The sequence below is a fragment of the Oncorhynchus kisutch genome, unplaced genomic scaffold (genome assembly GCF_002021735.2).
Source record: "Oncorhynchus kisutch isolate 150728-3 unplaced genomic scaffold, Okis_V2 scaffold1502, whole genome shotgun sequence".
NCBI classification, from domain to species: domain Eukaryota; kingdom Metazoa; phylum Chordata; class Actinopteri; order Salmoniformes; family Salmonidae; genus Oncorhynchus; species Oncorhynchus kisutch.
In genome coordinates this window covers 624-14,492 of record NW_022263447.1, presented here as the reverse complement: position 1 = coordinate 14,492, position 13,869 = coordinate 624, and the positions used below count along the sequence as shown (strand labels likewise).

At 42.2% G+C, this 13,869-nt stretch overlaps 2 protein-coding genes across 2 annotated transcripts; both read left to right on the top strand.

Annotated features, from left to right (window-relative positions):
• On the top strand, window positions 1–9,989 carry LOC109882867 (tetraspanin-8-like). Its single transcript, XM_031818596.1, has 9 exons — window positions 1–249; window positions 1,057–1,122; window positions 1,396–1,512; window positions 1,801–1,875; window positions 4,501–4,596; window positions 4,892–4,990; window positions 5,357–5,467; window positions 6,115–6,198; window positions 9,401–9,989. The coding sequence occupies exons 1-9, from the start codon at window positions 190–192 to the stop codon at window positions 9,530–9,532; spliced, it is 840 nt and encodes a 279-aa protein (XP_031674456.1). The 5' UTR covers window positions 1–189; the 3' UTR covers window positions 9,533–9,989.
• A 2,721-nt stretch (window positions 9,990–12,710) lies between these two features.
• LOC116366484 (ras-related protein Rab-19) lies at window positions 12,711–13,502 on the top strand (the record flags this gene model as incomplete). Its single annotated transcript, XM_031818595.1, is given in 2 exon segments — window positions 12,711–13,102; window positions 13,273–13,502. Coding segments are annotated over 2 exon segments (378 nt in total), but the record flags the coding sequence as incomplete, so codon positions are not given.
• Window positions 13,503–13,869: the final 367 nt, after the last annotated feature.

Here is a 13,869-nt window from a genome sequence, read left to right as displayed (position 1 = left end):
AGTCCCTCCCATAACACAAAACACCATTCAGCAGCATGTCAACACACTCTCATGTTGAGAAGAAGAAGAAACAGTTAAAGGAATCAGACAATCTATTTTCTGGACTTAAAGATCTTGGGCTTCAGCAAGACCAACTCTGAAGTGAACTGCTTATCCAAACTGTTGTTTTTATTATAACCAAATATAGAAATGGGAAGAATACATATCTGCGTAAAACGGACGTTCATTTTCGTCTGTGTCTTGATCTGTGTAAGTGATCGTATTCGAGTAGATAAACCCGTTTTTTTATAGGAGCATGTTGCCAATTATGGCTGTCGATACACGTTTTTTAATACGACCTTATTTGTTTACATTATTGCTGGTTATTTTTGTAACTTCAACGCAAGCAGTGAGAGTTGCATTTTACACGGGACGGAATAAAGAGTGGTGCCGCTTTCATCAACAATAATGAGACGATTGTTTTATAGTGCAGTATCAAGACAAGCACTAAAATTAAATAAAAATGTTGTATTTAATGTTGCAGTTGGGCTGCTGGGCTTTAATCTTTCACTGGAACACGTTTTTAGCTTTGGTTTGTGGGTGTGTTCAGCTTACTTATTTATTTTTCGGCCTTTTAATTTGGCCCCTATTTGTTTATTAACTCGCGCTGCTAAATATCTTACATTTTTTAGTTATGTTTATTCTCATCTTCAAATAGACTTACTGACCTTAGTTATCACGTATTTGTCAGAATATTAGGATAGTCAATAACTGATATTCGATGTTTATAACCAGCCGACTAAGTAAATATTTCAGCTATTCATTTCTTAATCATGTATAATTTCTTAGTCTATTTATAAATGAGGTATAATATATGTAAATACAATTTACTGTCTGCTTAAAAACCATTTGTAGATGGCGTTGGTCAAATGCATTATTGAAGTTATGAAGAAATGGATCCCTCAACTCCTCTGAAACAAATGACTGTATCAACCTTTACTGTGCATTATCAGTAGAATTCTCAGAATAATACCCTGTACATTGTAATGATTGTATCATGTGTTGTATTCTCTTCAGATCATCAGCACCCTCTTGCTGGCCATCACATTATTTGGACATGGGTACTTCCACCAATCAGAAGAAGTAATTCTGTTTTTTTATAACTCCTATTATATTGACTAATTATATCATATTGATTTCATTATAATAATGCTGTGTCCATCTAGCCTGGTCCCAGATCTGTTTGTGCTGTCTTTCCAACTCCTACAGTGTTTAGCAGGACAACAAGCATAGGAGTTGGCTATACAGCATAAACAGATCTGAGACCAGGCTAGAATCCATCAGCATCATTGTAATATTATGATTATAAACCCACAGTTGCCATATCATTAATCTGGCTTGTCTTCCTATGCACAGATAGAGGAGATTCTGCCTGGGATAGTAGTTCTGTATGTCCTAGAAGCAGCAACCCTGGTCCTGTCTATCTTTGGTGTCTATGGCGCTCGCAAGGAGAAGAAATGGGCTGTGGTTCTGGTAAGCCTGCCGAGACCTGTCTCAAAGTGTTAGCCTGATCCCAGATCTGTCGGTTTGTCTTGGATAATTATCATAGGAGTTGGTTAGACAGCACAAACAGGTCTGGGATCTGGCTACCGACTTGACTTCTCTGCTGCAAACTGTTCCTTTCTGATAGGTAATGCCATGCCATACAACTCAACTGAAACCAGTCAACACTTTCCCCATGACATGTTTCCCAAAAAGCAGGATAAGTTTTGAATGAACCTTAAGTATTGATTTTGCTTGACAACCTCTGTATGTGTGTAGTTTTCTGTAGGTATGTCACTGGCCAGCCTGTACCTGTTTGTGGAGTGCGTGAAAGCATATTATTCCAAACACGAGGTACAGTAGTCTATATATATATATATATATACACACACAGGTAACTGGCAAAATAATGGAAAACACCAACATAAAGTGGTTTAATAGGGCGTTGGGGCACCACGAGCCAGAACAGCTTTACTGCACCTTGGCATTTATTCTACAAGTGTCTAGAAGTCTATTGGAGGGATGCGAGACCATTCTTTCACAATGAATTCCATAATTTGGTGTTTTGTTGATGGAAAACACTGTCTTAGGAGCTGCTTCAGAATCTCACATAAGTGTTCAATTGGGTTGAGATCTGGTGACTGAGACAGCAATGGCCTATGGTTTTACATAGATCGTTTCCATGCTCATCAAAACATTCAGTGACAAATCAAATCAAATCACATTTTATTTGTCACATACACATGGTTAGCAGATGTTAATGCGAGTGTAGTGAAATGCTTGTGCTTCTAGTTCCGACAATGCAGTAATAACCAACGAGTAAACAATTCCAAAACTACTACCTTATACACACAAGTGTAAAGGGATAAAGAATATGTACATAAAGATATATGAATGAGTGGTGGTACAGAGCGGCATAGGCAAGATGCAGTAGATGGTATCGAGTACAGTATATACATATGAGATGAGTATGTAAACAAAGTGGCATAGTTTAAAGTGGCTAGTGATACATGTATTACATAAAGATGTAGTAGATGATATAGAGTACAGTATATACGTATACATATGAGATAAATAATGTAGGGTATGTAAACATTATATTAAGTAGCATTGTTTAAAGTGGCTAGTGATATATTTTACATCAATTCCCATTATTAAAGTGGCTGGAGTTGAGTCAGTGTGTTAGCAGCAGCCACTCAATGTTAGTGGTGGCTGTTTAACAGTCTGATGGCCTTGAGATAGAAGCTGTTTTTCAGTCTCTCGGTCCCAGCTTTGATGCACCTGTACTGACCTCGCCTTCTGGATGATAGCGGGGTGAACAGGCAGTGGCTCGGGTGGTTGTTGTCCTTGATGATCTTTATGGCCTTCCTGTGACATCGGGTGGTGTAGGTGTCCTGGAGGGCAGGTAGTTTGCCCCCGGTGATGCGTTGTGCAGACCTCACTACCCTCTGGAGAGCCTAACGGTTGTGGGCGGAGCAGTTGCCGTACCAGGCGGTGATACAGCCCGCCAGGATGCTCTCGTGTGTGCATCTGTAGAAGTTTGTGAGTGCTTTTGGTGACAAGCTGAATTTCTTCAGCCTCCTGAGGTGGAAGAGGCGCTGCTGCGCCTTCTTCAAGATGCTGTCTGTGTGGGTGGACCAATTCAGTTTGTCTGTGATGTGTACGCCGAGGAACTTAAAACTTACTACCCTCTCCACTACTGTTCCATCGATGTGGATAGGGGGGTGTTCCCTCTGCTGTTTCCTGAAGTCCACAATCATCTCCTTAGTTTTGTTGATGTTGAGTGTGAGGTTATTTTCCTGACACCACACTCCGAGGGCCCTCACCTCCTCCCTGTAGGCCGTCTCGTCGTTGTTGGTAATCAAGCCTACCACTGTTGTGTCGTCCGCAAACTTGATGATTGAGTTGGAGGTGTGCGTGGCCACGCAGTCGTGGGTGAACAGGGAGTACAGGAGAGGGCTCAGAACACACCCTTGTGGGGCCCCAGTGTTGAGGATCAGCGGGGTGGAGATGTTGTTACCTACCCTCACCACCTGGGGGCGGCCCGTCAGGAAGTCCAGTACCCAGTTGCACAGGGCGGGGTCGATGATGCGAGTTTGGAGGGTACTATGGTGTTAAATGCTGAGCTGTAGTAGATGAACAGCATTCTCACATAGGTATTCCTCTTGTCCAGATGGGTTAGGGCAGTGTGCAGTGTGGTTGAGATTGCATCGTCTGTGGACCTATTTGGGCGGTAAGCAAATTGGAGTGGGTCCAGGGTGTCAGGTAGGGTGGAGGTGATATGGTCCTTGACTAGTCTCTCAAAGCAAACAGGCAAACATACCCTTTGGATGGCAGCATATCATCCGTTTTTATTTTATTTAACCTTTATTTAACCTTTATTTAACCTTTATTTAACTAGGCAAGTCAGTTAAGAACACATTCTTATTTATAATGACGGCCTACTTGTAAAGCCCCCCTGGCCAAACCTTCCCCTAACCCAGACGACGCTGGGCCAATGGGACTCCCGATCACGGCCGGTTACGATACAGCCCGGGATCGAACCTGGGTCTGTAGTGATGCCTTAGACCGCTGCACCACTCGGGAGCCCTAGCCATGGGGAAGTAGCCATGGTAGCCAAAATCATTTTCATACTGTACATGACCCAAAGCATGATGGGATATTAATTGCTTAATTAACTCAGGAACCACACCTGTGTGGAAGCACCTGCTTTCAATATACTCTGTGTCCCTCATTTACTCAGGGGTTTCCATTAGTTTTGGCAGTTACCTGTTTATGTCTTCATTTTCTAATTCAACCTTGAGACAATGTTTGTTTGCTGTTCTGGTGAAAATATATTTGAGAAGTTATTGTATGATGGTGCAATGTATCTGATTCTTGATAATTCAATGTACTGTATCTGTCTATTTCAAATTTCCAAGCTGATTATAGGTTTCAGCTGTGACTATAACACTGAATGTTAACTTGATTCATTTCAAGATGGAGGAGTTAACCAGAGAGGAACATCTAGCGATGATGCCTCTGAGTGGAGCGAAACAAACTGATATAGAAACGATATACAACATACAGACTAACGTAAGTCACCTTCATTTAATTCTTCTTATGGTCTCTGCTTGTGCCGATTCAAAGTCCCAGGGTGCCAATTCAATGTCCCAGGGTGCCAATTCAAAGTCCCAGGGTGCCAATTCAATGTATGTGTGTCTTTAGGGACGGTTTTCCATATTATGTAAACCAAGGCCTGGACTAAAAACACTTTCATTGGAGATTTCTCCATGGAGGTTTCTCCAGGCCTTAACTATATATGGTAATTGTTTGCCTAATTGCCTAATTGTTTTTAAAATGCCTGTTGTGCTGTTTCCTTCACTTTCAGTTCAAATGCTGTGGGCTCGTACAAGGCTACCAAGACTGGGGCACAGACATCCCCATCTCCTGTCTCTGTTCTGATGAGGACTCAACAGACTTTAAATGTGTGAGTCTGCTGCGTTAAATAAGTTATCTTGTTGATGTTGTTTTTTGTATGCTGAGGAGGATCTGATTCAGTTGGTCAGTCTGTGTTAAATAAATCTGTTATGTCTTTTGGTAAGAGCAATACATTTTTTATTCTATCTTTTAAAATGTGTTTTTAAAACAAAATTTAAAAAAGAGACGATAAGGACAGTGACAAGACGACCATAAATAAACTGAGGAAGATGTACATGACAATACTCTAAAAGACCCACAAATACGATAGAACACATTTGGACCAGACACATAATGGATGCCATGCTGCAGCCTAGTAAGAAATCATGCAGCTAAAGTGGAGCACTGTTTTAAACCTTGTCACATTCTATTTCAGGTTGCTCCTGGTAACAATACAAGATTTGTTATTCACTATCACAAAAGTAATTCGTCTGAGGATGATGACCACAAGGGATTAATGGATGAAAACATGCTGGTATATGAAAAGGTAAAAACATGTCATTCCACTTCACCAGGGATGGGCAACTGGTGGCCATTTTGAAGGCCCTCAGATCTACTAGCCCTAACCAGCCCTAACCCACGTCAGATAATATTTTTTAGATTGCTAAATTAGGTTAGCAGACAGTTATCTAAACTTGTTATCATGGCCAAATTACTACCCATGGGGCCCTCGTTGATGTGGTTAGTCAGTCTCACTATGATGTCATATTAAAAACGGCATACATTTCTCACCACCCCATGGCAAAATGTGTAGAATTGCAGGAAATTATCTGTAAAACAGCTCATTTTCCTCTGCCCCATGGCAAAATGTGTAGAATTGCAGCGAACTTGCTTTAAAACGGCAACATTTTCTCTACACCCCAAGTTAAAATGCGTAGAATTACACAATTCTTTTAATGTATCTGCTGTCAAGAGGGTGCAACTAAACTGTTTTGCTCGTAATTTTGCTCAAAATGTTTTGCTGGCAGCTGTGTATCCACTAGAATGTCATAATGCTAGTTGGATCCATAGAGATGACTTGTACAGTACTCATTGATACAATAAACTGATGTTTGTTTAAGTTCTGATATAATACTGAGCTGTATACTCTTGTTTTTCACACAAAATGACAAACTCTTAATTGTTCATTTTCAGCCATGTCTTCCCATCCTGATCTCTGTTGAGAGCAATGCAATCAGCCTGGGAATAGGAATATTCGTAGCACTGACAGCATTATGGGTATGTATTTCTAATATATTTCTGTACTATTTAACTAGGGCCGAGCCATTCTGCCTCCATAGGCAAGACCAAAAAATACCAACCCCGCAAAACTAGAACAGTCCCGTAAGCAAAATGACGTCTGAAAGAAAGATGAATGAAAGTTGAAGATGTGTATTTTACAGATGTTGAAATCATGCACATGGTTGGTTCTGAATGAAAGTTGAGAATAAGTAATTTCTAGACATCTATGTTTGGGCCAAATCAAGGCTGGTCCAGACCGGACAAAATCTGAACCAAACATGATTGGTTCAGATTTGGTCCGGACCAAAACAAATGTCTGTTGGAAATCAAGGCCGGTCCTGAACTGCCGCAAAAAAAGTTGTACAAAAGGTGTCACCTGAAGTGTAGCCTACAGTTTGGCCTGACATGGAATGTTATTAATGCCCATCTACAGTGCATTCGGAAAGTATTCAGACCCCTAAACTTTTTCCCCAAAAAATTACGTTACAGCATTATTCTAAAATGGATTAAATAAAAAAAGAAATCTTCATCAATCTACACACAATACCCCAGAAAACATTTTTTATTTTTTATTTTAGCAAATGTATTAAAATAAAAAACAGAAATACCTTATTTACATAACTATTCAGACCTTTTGCTTTAAGACTCAAAATTGAGCTCAAGTGCATGCTGTTTCCATTGATCATTCTTGATATGTTTCTACAACTTGATTGGAGTCCATCTGTGGTAAATTCAATTGATTGGACATGATTAAGAAAGGCACAGACCTGTCTATATAATGTCGAGGCACAGATCTGGTCCATTCAAGGTCCCCAAGGACACAATGGCGTCCATCATTCTTAAATGGAAGAAGTGTGGAACCACCAAGACACTTCCTAGAGCCGCCCGGCCAAACTGAGTAATTGGGGAAGAAGGGCTTAGGTCAGGGAAGTGACCAAGAACACAATGGTCACTCTGACAGACCTACAGAGTCCCTCTGTGGAAATGGGAAAACCTTCCAGAAGGATAACCATCTGCAGCACTCCACCAATCAGGCCTTTATGATAGAGTGGCCAGACTTCCGTTTGGAGTTTGCCAAAAGGCATCTAAAGGACTCTTACCATGAGAAACAAGATTATCTGGTCTGATGAAATCAAGATTGAACTCTATGGCCTGAATGCCAAGCATCACGTCTGGAGGAAACCTGGCATCATCCCTACGGTGAAGCATGGCAGTGGCAGCATCATGCTGTGGGGATGTTTTTCAGTGGCAGGGACTGAGAGACTAGTCAGGATCGAGGGAAAGATGAACGGAGCAAAGTACAGAGGGATCCTTGATGAAAATCTGCTCCAGAGCCCTCAGGATCTCAGACTGGGGCCAAGGTTCAGCTTCCAACAGGACAACGAGCCTAAGCACACAGCCAAGACAACGCAGGAGTGGCTTTGGGACAAGTCTCTGAATGTCCTCGAGTGGCCCAGCCAGAGCTCAGACATGAACCCGATCTAACATCTCTGGAGAGGCCGGAATAGCTGTGCAGCGCTATCCAACCTGACAGAGCTTGAGAGGATCTGCAGAGAAGAATGGGAGAAACTCCCCAAATATTGTAGTGTTATATCCAAGAAGACTTGAGACTGTAATTACTGCCAAAGGTGCTTCAACAAAGTACTGAGTAAAGGGTCTGGATACCTATGGAAATGTGTTCATTCAGTTTTTTTTTTTTTTTAATTAAGAACATTTCCCCCCCAAAATGATGCCTTGTTTTTATGGGATATTGTGTGTAGATTGATGAGGGGAAAAACTATTTAATATTTTTTTGGGAATATGGCCGTAACATAACATTTTGAAAAAGTCAAATGGTCTGAATACTCTCTGAATGCATCGTATGTGGTAAGCCTACCGTTTGGTAAAACACATAAAAACGACATCCGAACAGGACCAAAAAAAGACACAATGGAATTGTATGAATGCCCATCCATGTGGTAGGCCCATCCATGTGGTAGGCCCATCCATGTGGTAGGCCCATCCATGTGGTAGGCCCATCCATGTGGTAGGCCCATCCATGTGGTAGGACCACCTTTGGAAAACCGGCCGTTACATTGGCTTTATTAGTCCTGATTCCTGTGACTAATCTCAGGATTAGTTCTCAGGAGACTATTTGCAATGTTTTTACATTGTAAATATTTTATTTTTCATTGTGATCAGCTTGTCAACTGGACAGATACCAACTTGAAACCACTGATCATGACAACGGGATGAAACTCCTGGACAACAGCTGTGATTATTCATTTCACTTTGACCTGTCCTGTTTTTAGGACATGTTGTTTGTTATAATGACAGCAAATGTTCTATTTGATTGACCTCCGTTTAGGTCAGGCTATTTGATTGACCTCCGTTTAGGTTAGGCTATTTGATTGACCTCTGTTTAGGTTAGGCTATTTGATTGACCTCCGTTTAGGTCAGGCTATTTGATTGACCTCCGTTTAGGTCAGGCTATTTGATTGACCTCCGTTTAGGTCAGGCTATTTGATTGGAGAAAGCTGCATGATGTAAAAAAGTGTGTCTCATTACATTTTTATCTCCAGCCTGTAGGCTACAGAAAAGGTCTTTCTTACATATCCTAAATCTACTACATTATTTATGTTAGATCATTTTTTTCCCTGTATGTTGGTTGAGTGATCAGATATGTGTCTCTCCAACAGCACCCTGGGGGAAGGACAAGCAAATCATTTAGCACCTTTGACAATGTGGGGACTGCTTCTCAAAGGGTGACATCAGCGCTCACATAAAAAGCCCATATGCCACTGGTTGAGAGATTGTTTTGGGGCAGAATTATGTGAGGTTCTATGTGTTGTTGTTGGAGGTGGGTCTTAGCAGTTTAGCTCAGAAAATGCCACCCTCGTCAATCAGTGGGCCGGCCGTTTATTTCACCTTTCCAGGGTTGCAGTCAATTCAGTTTTTTTCAATTCAGTCAATTGAAATTCAATGCACAAATTCAAAATTGTCCATAGTTTTTTATGTGGATTTTTCAATTCAGGAAGTTAATTTCAATTGACTCTACCTGAATTTAAAACTTATTGAACCAAACGCTGTTCCATACTCTTTTATTACCGTACCTTTCGAGTGTAGGCCTATTAGATTGAACCATTATCTCTTACACTCAGCATCTGGTCACCTGCTCCGTCAATCCTGACTGAACCGTTACTGTGTGTCTGGTCCTCAGGATGTTGGAGTTGTCCTGGCCATCACAATACTCTGCCAGATGAGAAGAAAGGTTGATGTGCCACCTGTGATCTTCACCTCTCAACCACCTCAATACAGAGAGCTGTGTGACACAGCAGAGTGTCTGACATGAAATGGTTCTCTTATGAAGGAGACTCAATGCACTAGTCTGAGTGCCAGTCTGTTTGTGCCATCATGACAACTCCTGTCACTCATTTGTGTCAAGCCAAACATGACAATGGGTGACAAAGAGTTGGCTTGGCAATGACAGCAATGGAGTTGTCATTGGCCAGACCACAAACAGATCTGGGATCAGGCTAGCAATGCATCCATATTATGTACACACATAACACACATGAAAGGACAACTTGGGACATTATTAGACATTAGACATCTCTACTGTGTTGTCCAAAGTATTACTGTTTAACTGATTATCCATCTGACTGCCAGCAAGAGTCTTCTTATTGGCTGTCAAAGGTTCTGTAAAACCTGTGGTTTGTTTTTCTGTTGTAAATAATTGGTAACCATTTAACCGTTGAAGTGCCTCAGTGTTGGTTACAGTGTCTTGAATAAAGGGACAAGCATCTTAACATTATGGTCCTTTATTCGACAACCAACATCTCTTAAAAATATATATATTTTTTCCTAAACCCATCTGTATTATCAAAATGACATTATCACAGGAAGTCACAATCAGACTCTGACAAAAATGGCATTTCCTCCAATGACCTTTGTCCTCTCCCATCCTCATTTCATTTTCTGCCTTTGTCTTTTCCGTTTGCTCTCATCATCCTCTCTTCCTCTTTTCCTCTTTTCCTCCTGTTCTCTCCTCTCATCCTCTCTTCCTCTTCTCCTCCTGTTCTCTCCTATCATCCTCCTCTCTTCCTCTTTCCCTCCTGTTCTGCCTTCTGTCTTTGTCTCTGCTTCCTTTCTCTTTCTTCCAACTGAATACAGTCTGACTCAGGGGGAAAAGTTGATTAAAACAATGAAGATGTAATGAAGGACTCTAAACTGTATGATATTAGACCAGTGGTTGTAGCCCGGGTACCAGTCTGTTTAGCTATCATTCCACTCCTTGTCATGCTAAACATTTGGCATGTGACACGGAGTACAAGGGGTGGAATGTTCACTCAACAGACTGGCACCCAGGCTACTGTAGTACATACGCATAATATCATTTTACGTTAATTCAATAAACTACTTTGTTCTATTTGCCTGTGTGGCAGAAGTTTCCTTGGCAACGTGCTGCGATGCTGTGGTTCCATTGTCATGGCTCCCCAAATGACCTGCATTGCACTGTGAAATCACAGGAGGGCAGTAGATATTAACTCATCAAGTTAGTTAGATGCACACATCCTAGAGAGAGGGGCCTAGCCTGTTCCCAGATCTGTTTGTGTTATCATGTGTTTGGCATGACAAGCAGAGGCATGATGGCACAAACAGACTGGTTCCCAGGCTAAGAAGGGCCCCTGATATTTCCTGACGGTCCTCCAGCTATAGCTGGTACTCCAGCGTATCTCTCTCTCTAGCTGTTCCACTCTAACCAAAGCTTCTTCTGGTTAACTCTGTTATCCTCTAAATCTATCATTTCCTTCTCCTGGCTCTCTCCTTCTCCAGCTCTACCTCCTCCTTCTCAGCTCTCCATCTCCACATGCACCTTTTCTCTCTTCCTTCCCTTCTGCTCTCTCCATCTCCTCACGCATCTTTTCTCTCTCTCTCTTCCTTCCCTTCTGCTCTCTCCATCTCCTCACGCATCTTTTCTCTCTCTCTCTTCCTTCCCTTCTGCTCTCTCCATCTCCTCACGCATCTTTTCTCTCTCTCTTCCTTCCCTTCTGCTCTCCATCTCCTCACGCATCTTTTCTCTCTCTCTTCCTTCCCTTCTGCTCTCTCCATCTCCTCACGCACCTTTTCTCTCTCTTCCTTCCCTTCTGCTCTCTCCATCTCCTCACGCACCTTTCTCTCTCTCTTCCTTCCCTTCTGCTCTCTCCATCTCCTCATGCACCTTTCTCTCTCTTCCTTCCCTTCTGCTCTCTCCATCTCCTCATGCACCTTTTCTCTCTCTTCCTTCCCTTCTGCTCTCTCCATCTCCTCATGCACCTTTTCTCTCTCTTCCTTCCCTTCTGCTCTCTCCATCTCCTCATGCACCTTTTCTCTCTCTTCCTTCCCTTCTGCTCTCTCCATCGCCACTGTGCACCTTTTCTCTCTCTCTTTCTTCCCTTCTGCTCTCCATCTCCTCATGTACCTTTTCTCTCTTTTCTCTCCAGCTCTACCTCCTCCTTCTCTTCTCTTGTCCTCCTATACTCTGCCTCTAACAACCTTCTCTCTCTCCATCTTAATTAGATGCCCTTCCAACTCCCCATCTTGCTTCAGATGTACCTTCTCTCCGTCTCTCAGACTGCCTTATCTCTGCACTCCATTCTTCCTTTTCTCTTCCTGATTCTCTGTCTTTTTCGGTATCACAGATCTGATTGGATCACACTCCCTCGCTGCTTGTCTTGCCTGGTCTACTGCCAGCTCCAGCCTTTCTTTCTCATCCAGTTCCCCCCCTATTTATTCTCCTCTTCATCCATCTGTTCCCTCTTCTTCTGAAAGTCATTTTCTTCTACTTTTAAGTTTTCTTTCATTTTATTTTGATGTTTTCTTTTTCCCCGAAACTCTTTCCTTTTCTCCCCCTGGAGATCAACACTCGTCATCTCATACTCTCTGTCACTGTCCCCAAGACCCTGCAAAGGTAGCCAAGCCATTGCTCCACCAATCCACAAGCCGGAGTTATGTTGTGGTGGAGAATGTTTTGATTTAAGTGTTCTGGAAGATGCTAGTCATTTGAATAGAATGTTTAATTCAAAACAACTGCTTTACAGTTCTGAGTTCCAACATTGAATAGAATGTGAGGCAGAATTTCCATAAATACTGAAAGTTGTTTTTCTCACAGTTAAAGACAATAATAATAACATGATATATAATTATAATAAATCAAAACGGTATTTCTGTTTTAGTATCTATTTTGGTATCTATTTAATTTGGAAAGTGTTTAAACAAAATATTTTTAACAGATTGTATCCAGGTTCTGAGAGCAATGTCAATGAGAACTGAAACACTACATTTCCCACAATACCACAGGTGGGAGCTCACGTGACGATTAGCAGGTAGGGCGGGATTACATTGGTAGAAAGAGACGGAAAAACCTAATGAGGGCGGGAAGGCAACAGGTGGATGGAGGAAGAGAAAGTAACATCCACTAACAAAGACAATCTGGAGGAGAAAGACGGCAGCTCTTTTGACAGTGTAAAGGAGACTCAATCTGTTCTTTTTCTGTGTGGAAGAGTAGTGCGTACTACTGGCTGTTCAGTGCACTCTGTTGCCGTTGGAAATGAACTGGGGCAACACCTGAGAGGAGGCTGGTCGGGAGCAGAAAGGGAATGCTTTCTTCCTGGAGAATTGAGCCGCTGTTATCCTCACCTGGTGGATGTACGGGGCGGAGAGAGGCCTGATTGGAGGAACATTCTGGGCCTGACTGAAAGACCTGTGCTCCGTTTTCAGCTCTGAGGTGGTTATATGGCCAGAAGGAAATCCTGTTTCAAACCTGATCAACTAAAGAATGCTATTTTCCACACTTGTGCTGTGACCTACTACAGTACTGAAGCTACTGTATATGGAAGAACCTTCTCTGGCCAGGGAGGATTTAGAAGTCACGAAGCGACAGGTACAAGTCAACAAGAGACCCTAGGTCATCTGGGATTATAACCTAGCAACAACCATCAGGGGATAGATAGCATTGTAAGGCAGACATCACTCACTTGCTTATAACACAGTTATAACATAGTCATAGCATTGTGACGTGACACTAAGTCAGTATCTTGGTGTGGCTCCCAGGCCCAGACAGCCCACTCCTCTTCACGATGCAACAGCCAACTGGAGGAGTGGAGCAGCAGGACGAATCCTTTGATTTCTTGTTCAAGATCATCCTGATTGGAGATTCTAACGTGGGCAAGACCTGCGTGGTCCAGAGCTTCAAGTCAGGACAGTTCTCAGAGAGGCAACAGAACACCATAGGAGTGGACTTCACCGTGCGGACAGTGGACATCGAGGGCAAGAAAATTAAGGTAAGGAAGTCAGCCTCAAACCTTTAGGAGAAATGGTGCTTTATAGAACTATAAGGGTTCAGTGAAAGTCAGCCTAAACCTAACCCTACAGTCACTGTCACTCCAGCAAGCTGTTGCATAGCAACAGCGCTGCAGTTGGTAGTTTGTTGATAGTTTGAACATCTACAACACATCTTCTGTTGTTGACTATACACAACGTATAACTGAAATGTCAAAGTGTTGCTGTCTGAATACTTCAGTTTGGAGGCCATTGGGGTGGTTGGTGTAAAACACAGCTGTTGTCTTGTGATACTGTCAAGAAGGCTTTGCAAGCCCTTAATTAAGTTGACACTTAATACAAGTTGGACCAGCATTTCATGAGGGACTC

Bases quoted from the DNA above. Each gene is read 5' to 3' on its own strand.
- LOC109882867 (XM_031818596.1), top strand. From the start codon at position 190: ATGGGAAGAATACATATCTGCGTAAAACGGACGTTCATTTTCGTCTGT. The intron at 1,876-4,500 runs GTACAGTAGTCT...ATTCATTTCAAG, and splicing joins CATATTATTCCAAACACGAG to ATGGAGGAGTTAACCAGAGA. The intron at 5,468-6,114 runs GTAAAAACATGT...GTTCATTTTCAG, and splicing joins ACATGCTGGTATATGAAAAG to CCATGTCTTCCCATCCTGAT.